We start from the raw sequence: 8,453 nt of genomic DNA, 5'->3' as shown, positions 1-8,453 counted from the left end.
GTGATCAACACTTGTACTCCTGGATTACATGAAGAAAAGACAGAATCCTTGGTTTTATTATCAAATTCATTAAAATGATTTATTTCCACTTATGAAACAAAGGATGTAAAAATACAAATGGAAAGAGGTAATGCTTCATGTTAAAATGTTTAGGATGATGGTTTGCCAAATGATGGAATCTCCAACAATAAATATCCTAAGAATATAACAGTCATCTCGATCACTCAAATTGGCTCTTATTCTTCAACAGGTAAGCTGCCAGGAACTCGATAGGATTTGGTGGCCTGCAAAGAGACAATACATAAACATTAGGGCCGTAACGGTGCATCGAACTATCGATGGATTGCAATTGTTGAGTCTCCGATAGCAATTAATCGATGGTAGAAACGAAAAACTATCGATGCATTGATAGTATGTGTGACTATCGATACTTTAGTAATTGACGTCCATTGATAAATGTGTAGCGCAAAATACAGGATGTTTGGGTGCAGACTTGCAGCTTCATTGACTTTATGTTTTCACTGTTTACTTGATCTGGGTTTCAAGTTTCTTGTCCGTTATTAAAGGAGACTGAAACTTGTTTTTATTTCATATAAACTATACATTCATTTGGGAAATGACTTCAAATAAGACAATTCAAGGAGAAAACAAAACTATTGCAATAATATTACAATAGTTGGTTGTAATAGACTATCGCTATCACAACAGTTATTTCCCCCTCAATAGTCACCCCTAATAAACATGAAATGTTATCCCTACAGTAACAGTAACTGCAGATTCAAATATTTCCATACGGTCCACTGATAATTAACATACAGGTAACTAAATCTATTGGCCCTTATCCTGCTCTTGTGTGATAAGAGTGATATAAAATGTTATGTTGCATCTGCAACACCTCCGCCACAAACATAGTAGGATGAATTTCGGTATGTAACTCTGGAACCATGAGTAAACACCAGTCAAAAAATATGAGACCTTCTTGAAGTGATATAATGACCATGTCCATAGAGCTGTATTGCACATAGACATATAATGACCATGTCCATAGAGCTGTATTGCACATAGACATATAATGCACTGTGGAGCTTACAGACCTAGGAACCTGTGAAAATCCAGGTTGGAATTGGCCTTCAGCAACCCATATTGGTCATAGGAAGCGACTATCAGGATTGGGTAATGACTTGATGCATGTTATTGAATCCCAGCTGTGTAAATCAAAGCTCATTACATCAACCCGTTCATTTAAGAACATGGTTATATAGCTGGAAAATTGCTGAGTGCAAAACAGATCAAGGGCATCTGAGAACTGAGATTTCTAACATGGTCATGGGCACATGAGCAAGGGACATAACTCTGGACGATGAATTACAGGTCATAATTACTCAGACAGGTGCCCCTAAGAATTGGTTTATAATCATCAATAAGTGGTTTCATATGCCTACCTTTCTTTTGCCAGAACTGACATTCCTTGAAGTAGGATGGGTACCACTGTTTGGTCCAGGTATGCTCGTGTGGGCAATGACTGAAGATCTACTTTCGGGCGTTTTGCAGGTGTTTCTGCTGCCTCTTTCTCACTTGCAATGATTTTCTGAAAACGGAGAAAATCTACAAGTCAACAACCATGATGAAGCTTGCATTCTGTTTCTACTCTATATCAAGACAAGATGTTTTATAGCATATGTCATATATGAGATTACACTTCCTTGGTTAAGTATAAATACAAGTTTTCTTTGGGGTGGAGTCCCGTCTGGGTGCCTTATTCCACACTTTTCAGAATAAGGCCCCAGCACACAGATTGAATAAAGCCACTAAGCCATTGAGGCTGCCACAAGAAATGGAAGTCTACCAAATACTTTCGTGTGACTCATGATCATCACATCAAAGTTGTATGTGTGTGCAGATTTTCCTGAAGCCTTGTAAGTGAATGTAACGTGTTATGGAGGAAGCCCCTCCTACAGACTCGTCCTTAGTTATGTGTTGCATCACCTTTCCCATGTTTATAATGTGTAAACATGGATATTGTCACCACCTTTACTCCAGGTACTAAATATTACTCCTTGATACCATGGTTATGGGTTCTCCCTACCTGAATGTTATCTGGGATGTCTGGAGCGACTGTCTCTGGCTGGTCTGCCACAGCCTCTCCAGCTGCTGACACACTTCGTACTTGATCTGGAATCACAATGTTTTATATTTTACAGAGCGACAATTTTTCAGTGGTTGAGTTGACAATTGGTGGTTGGACTTAACAACTGAACTTGCCAAAGACAACAAACATTTCTATGATATTTATAAAAGACTTGACTCGTACTACAACCTCACCACAAGAGATCTACACCTAGAGCTGACCTTAAACTTAAAGACTTGTATCCAAGTGACATATTATTTTTGTTTAAACTGACACGTTTTATACAAATAAGACTGCATTTTCACAGAAATATGTCTTCAATGCAACTACATTTATACTTTCATATGACTATGGAATAATAATACATGAAGTTTTGCACAAACTTCCCACCATTTCACAATGACACCAATCAGCACACACAACAAACATTTATCATGCTTATTGTGTACAGACATACTCCTGATTCTTCAAGCATACCCATTGTCATAAGGAAACACTGTTTAGGTAAACAAGCAAACGATAATCCCATAAGACTATTTTTGGCATAATCTACTACCTATGGAAAATGTCAGCACATTTATAAGACATTTGTTGTGTCATAGCAAATGTTACGGTCAAGAACTTAAGATGGAATCCACTTTGCCCTATGTACACTTGAACCTTTCAACTCCAGTGATGGAACAAATTAAAACATATTACACAATAATCGTAAAAACACAGCAGTGGGTTTCATACATATTATTTATCATGATCAAGTTTCCGTATGAGTTGGAAATTAGATATTGCTACATAAATCTAAGCATAATAATGGAGCAACCATTGGACTGGGAGAAGAGGGCGGTCAGAAGATCAGAACTAGTTTTTATTACTGATGAGCAAAATTTCAGGAAAGAGTTCCTTCCGTTCCCCCAACTCTAAACTAACCCTAACGTAAATTTTGGACTTTTAGTCATTTTGTGAGTTCTCTAGTAATTGTTGTGTTAAGTTTTGTTAATAATTGAGTATATTTATAAATATTATTTGGGATGGGGGAAAGGGAGGAACTCTTACCAAATTTCACTGTTTACATAAAAACAAGTAACTGTATTCTCAAGACCCTTAAAACAAACAAAACCCAAAATAATTTTAATTCACAGAGTGTGCGGACAAAATTCATTGAAACGTGCTTTATACCATACATACATGTGCCTGGGAATCAAATGGTTGCTCTTCGCCAATGGCCATTACTTAAATAAACTTAATATTATCATGATTATAGGCATTCAGCTTGTACATAACACTAATAACTCTTCATTGTGTCTCATTAGGTACAAAAAGATGAATGAAAAAGCATCGAATATATCTGGGGGTCTTAAATAAATCACAGGAACACAGCGTTTTGTAAATTTGTTGGATGAAAACTTCCGTCTGTTTACTGTCAACAAACAGGTCGAATTTGAACCTGGCGCTGACTGAGCAAGTTCGTCATAATCAATATCCTCACGAAACATAATCCTACTTATTGATTTTCATTCTTTTATCACTAAAATAGTTTCCATGATTTTTCTCGAAAGATATAATAAAGTTCCGGCTGTTTCACAACCATCAGCATAGAAGTTATATTGAACCAATCCAAACAGAGGCCACTGGGACGAAAGTCTTCAAAACAGGGTCAACTTCAAGGAGCGGGTATCGATTTTTGTCCAAGATATTTAGAAGATGATTCTTCACGACATCACTGCCTATCATTTCCCCCGTCAAAATAATTCAAGCTGCGCAAGTTTTTCCTAACAAAATACCTACCAATTAGGTAAATAACATTACAAAAACATAAAGCTAGGGGCATAATGCTTACCGTCCGCCATTCTTGTCACCAATAGCAATGTCTGAGTACGGCAAGTCGTAAACACGATCGATCGCCTCCCTTTTGAATGTCGTAAACGGGCACCTGCCCAGACTAGATTTTCCTTTATGCGCGAGACGTGACATGCGCATGTTAGAGTGAAAACGCGACTTCAACATAGCAACGCATGAATCTTTGTTAATGTTCTTGTGTACAGAAAATAAAAACATGAAAAAAGAAAAGTAAGATAACAACAGGTAATGTCGCTTCTTAGTGACCTCTTTGATTCTTTATAGTAAACCTCAATCAAATACTTACTGACTATAATGGCACTTTGCGATATCCTACCGTCCTTGTTGCCTAGTATCGCGGTAAGCTTTATGTGATTTTCTTGTCCATAATAGTTGTGCGATAATATGAATGTAGTACAACCTGTAGTAGAACTGTTGTAATGTACCGCCTTGTTTTAGACAGAGAGAATTACGTATAATATAAAATGCTTAACAAATCCTAATACAGTAACAAATTTGTAATATAAATTCCATATTTTAGCACGAATATTAATTTTTGTTTTTGTTTTTTATTCACTGTAATGCTGTAATTAAAAAAATCACTGTAATAAAAATGTATATAATACTCTTAGTTTCCAATTAGTTGCAGTCCTAGTACGGGTTCATGTAGTCAACATAATCAGTTGTGCGTAATCAACCGTTAGCTGACAAGCTAATAAACGAAAATAATTCATAAAAACACGAGGATTCAATGACATTCCATCCATATTAATGATATTCATAAATAGAGATGTAGGTGTAGGCAGTCCTCTGCTACAGACCATCCTATCCCCATCGTTGAAATGAGCCCAGATTCTGTCAGGGAAATACTCAGAAGGTATTAAGGATAATCGTATTATCGTTATGATCAAACGATGTGACCGCATTTTGGAATCACTGTGGTTTCGTTGGCGGGCGAGAGTAAACCAGGCGACTTTTTGGCAACTTTTAATCGCTCGGTATTAATTAACCACAAGTTTTTAAGAACGAATTTGGTGTTCCACTTAAGACTAACCACACGTCTTTCATATGTAATGGTTAAAAGAGTACAAAAAAACAAAAGTTTATTTGTTCTTTAAGTGTTTGTTTCTTGTTTAACGCCGCACTCAGCAATATTCCAGCTACATGACGACGGTCTGTAAATATCGAGTCTGGACCAGACAATCCAGTGACCAACAGCATGAGTATCGATCTGCACAATTATGATGACATGTGTCAATCAAGTCAGCGAGCCTGCATATACCTGTATAATGTAGTCTATACCATCATCTTGAGCTGACCTTTCCAGTCCTGTAACCAGTAAACGACTTACAGTAGCATCAATGGGAGATAGGTCTGTATTGGAAATTGTGCATACACGTACCATGGGCGGATCCAGGAATTTTGAAAGGGGTGTGTGTGTGTGTGTGTGTGTTTGTGTGTGTGTGGTGTGGTGTTCAGGGAGTTCGCACCCTCTGAACCCTCCCTTGGCTCCGCCAACGCAAAAAAAAAAATCTTCAATGTGGTCTTAAGTCATTTTAAAAAAGGGGTGTGGGGTGTGTTTGGGGTTCGAAACCACCACCACCCCACCCACCCACCGCTGGATCCGCCCATGCGTACGACTTAAAATATTAAGGCCTCGGGTAGGAGAGTGGTGCATGTTTTCTCTTTGTAACAGAGCAACCGATGCTTGTCACACTATCCCGTAAAGAATAACGTCGCCAGATATACGTCATCAAGTTTCGAACGCATGGGGCCATTAACTGGATCGGGTGGTCAGGCTCCCTGACATAGTTGACACATGTCATCGTATCCCAGTTACTATGACTGATGCTTATAGTGTCAATCACTGGATTCCTGCTCCGTGCTCGGTCATTTACAGATCGCCGTTATATAACTAGAATGATGTTTGTAGTGACAACGATACAAGAATCTGTATCGAAACGTCGCATCATAAAGTTAATCCTTATATCTTATTCACCAACTTCTGTCAGTGTGAGGGCCTAGGTATCAGTATGTGATTGAGTAGTCAGCATGGTATGTACATGTACGTACATTGTACTGAAGAGAATAAATCCAATGATATACATGTACATGTAAATACATATTTTTCTCCCTTTGTTTACCAAGAAAATAGCTATTAAGCATTAATTTCACGATATAAGCTAGTTACAATGTATGGTACTGTTTGAAAGGTATTCAAGCAAGGAGACATTGAATTATCCAACAAGCTGTATAATCCGACATGTTCCCCGGTCCCAGTGAGTGTCGGATTACAGAGAGTCCACTGTACGCCAGTCAAAGAAATTTGTAGTGGCGCTAAACAACAACAGCTGCAATACTTCTAACTGTATGGTATGTTTAACACTGCATCTGTTGTATTTGTCTACTATAGTGTCCATGCTTTCAATGAACGTATACTTTGCTTTCCTTGCTACATGACGGAAATACAGCCGATGTCATGTTTTAACTGGCTCACATTCGTGCCTTGAGTAAGGTTCATCCGGGCCCATACCCACCACCCACATTTCAGCTCAAATCTACGCCGAAGACTCCGGGTTCGAATCCCGTACATGGGTACAATGAGTGAAGCCCATTTCTGGTGTCCCCGCCGTGATATTGCTGGAATATTGCTAAAAGCGGCGTAAAACCAAACTCAGTCAGTCAGTCAGTCCGTCAGCTCAAATCTACATCCCCGAATGGCTCCATGTCATGCTGCAGTGAAAACGTACCGATGAATTTACAGCCTATACAACTATTCATGAATCACTCTCCTCCATTAGTTTGCCGAGTAATGAACTTAGAACGAGGTCCTTGATCAATAAGAAAAACCTACACGGCTTCTTTTCCCTTCTGTTTTTCTAAATCGAAGTAAACGTCCTCCCTACTAACACAATTGTTGTTGTAGTTAAAAACTACTTTATATTCTTACTTGTATATTTATTTTAAAAAAACAAACTAGAACACCATGAGTGAGTGAGATTAGTTTTACGCCGCTCTCAGCAATATTCCAGCTATATGGACGCGATCTGTAAATAATCGAGTCTGGACCAGATAATCCAGTGATCAACAGCATGAGCATCCATCTAAGCAATTGGGATACGATGGCATGTGTCACCCAAGTCAGCGAGCCTGGCCACCCGATCCCGTTAGTCGGCTCTTACGACAAGCATGGGCTGCTGAAGATCAATTCTAACCCGGATCTTCACGGGCCAGAACAGCATGATATACAAAGAAAGAACATTGTTGTGGTAAAACGTAAGCTCCGTTAATATTGCATGAGTAAATATTCTAAACGATTTCTGTGTAAAATATGAAGCTTGTTTCCAAAATTCAAACATGTTATTTTTCAAAAACGCTTGTTACTACGAGCAGGGTCATCCAACGTATGTATTTCCTTATCGAATTTCTCACATTTGATAGTACTTGAAACAAATTACTACATACCTATAGAGACTTTAATGTTTGCATAGGATCTGTCCTAAGGTGAAAATGGGCAGAGGCAAAAATAAGAACAAACTACATGTTATATATATATCATTTCTAAATGTATTCAATGAAACATCCACTCATACATTCCTTTCCATGGACATGGATCGGGCACAATCGATCCTCAAGACGAGAACATATCAACGCATGAATATTATTCTTTGAAGATATGTCGTTCAATATGACACCACTCGTGTTACTCGCGTGACATTACCGAGTGCGTACAAATACAAACATGAGCACAAATATAATCTAGTTTCGCTCCCATACAACATTCGTATGTTTGAGCAGCATCGTCATCAATACATTTCGTATGCCAGATGGTCATTTAGAACAGGGCACGATAAACTCTGTGTGATGGAGTCACGGACTGGACACGCTACTTTGGACTTCCTCGTTTGGTGATTGTGGTCTGTAGACTTTGATATGAACTGCGGAGTTATTCCTTAAACTGGTGTCTGCCTCTGTTTCGTCGTTGTTTGGTTCAAGGTCGTCTGTAAGTTCGACAGTTGAGGTACGACAAGACACGTCTATTGTCCCGCGACCATTTGCCTTCAGCTGCAGAGCTAGATTGATGGCTCTGTTCACAGCAGCGCCAAGTCCATGAATGTATACTTCATTCCCAGAATCCAGTATATTCTGACAGCGCTTCATCTGAGCTTGGAAATCGGTCTTTCTTGTCACGTAAACGTCATCTTTACGTTTTGGAAGCTTTGGTGGTAGTCGTTTCCTCAACGTGAATTCTTCTCTTTCGAGGAAATCTTTCGTTTCCTTTGGTTTGGTTTTAGCACCGCCGTGGGTCTCCTGTTGCATTTTTATTTCTAGGACGACAAGTAGTTGCCGATGTCCCTTTGATGTGCTAGTCAACACTCATATGACACGTGCATGTGAAATAACGACGACAATGTTTACTACAATATGGCATATGCTTCGAACACTGTTAGTTATAGAAGTTATCAACAATGCACTAATCGCACGTCTCTGT

The 8,453-nt window shown here is 38.8% G+C and overlaps 2 protein-coding genes across 2 annotated transcripts; both read right to left on the bottom strand.

The window, feature by feature from the left end:
* Window positions 1-52: 52 nt before the first annotated feature.
* LOC124279409 (protein dpy-30 homolog) lies at window positions 53-4,070 on the bottom strand. Its single transcript, XM_046715230.1, has 4 exons — window positions 3,963-4,070; window positions 2,087-2,172; window positions 1,443-1,588; window positions 53-284 (listed from the first exon to the last, which is right to left on the bottom strand). Exons 1-4 carry the CDS (start codon window positions 3,970-3,972, stop codon window positions 221-223), a joined length of 306 nt encoding a protein of 101 aa, XP_046571186.1. The 5' UTR covers window positions 3,973-4,070; the 3' UTR covers window positions 53-220.
* A 3,602-nt stretch (window positions 4,071-7,672) lies between these two features.
* Window positions 7,673-8,428, bottom strand: LOC124279408 (ribonuclease P protein subunit p20-like). The gene has a single exon (XM_046715229.1). The coding sequence runs from the start codon at window positions 8,279-8,281 to the stop codon at window positions 7,832-7,834; it is 450 nt and encodes a 149-aa protein (XP_046571185.1). The 5' UTR covers window positions 8,282-8,428; the 3' UTR covers window positions 7,673-7,831.
* Window positions 8,429-8,453: the final 25 nt, after the last annotated feature.

Source organism: Haliotis rubra, unplaced genomic scaffold, assembly GCF_003918875.1.
Source record: "Haliotis rubra isolate DU_JTF1 unplaced genomic scaffold, ASM391887v1 Scf25, whole genome shotgun sequence".
Classification (NCBI taxonomy): domain Eukaryota; kingdom Metazoa; phylum Mollusca; class Gastropoda; order Lepetellida; family Haliotidae; genus Haliotis; species Haliotis rubra.
The sequence above is the reverse complement of the archived record's forward strand: the minus strand, read 5'-3'. Positions and strand labels throughout refer to the sequence as shown.

Coding starts and splice junctions, on each gene's coding strand:
- LOC124279408 (XM_046715229.1), bottom strand. CDS start 8,281: ATGCAACAGGAGACCCACGGCGGTGCTAAAACCAAACCAAAGGAAACG.
- LOC124279409 (XM_046715230.1), bottom strand. Junction 1,589..2,086: donor ACATCCCAGATAACATTCAG/GTAGGGAGAACC, acceptor CTCCGTTTTCAG/AAAATCATTGCAAGTGAGAA. Junction 285..1,442: donor TCAGTTCTGGCAAAAGAAAG/GTAGGCATATGA, acceptor GTCTCTTTGCAG/GCCACCAAATCCTATCGAGT.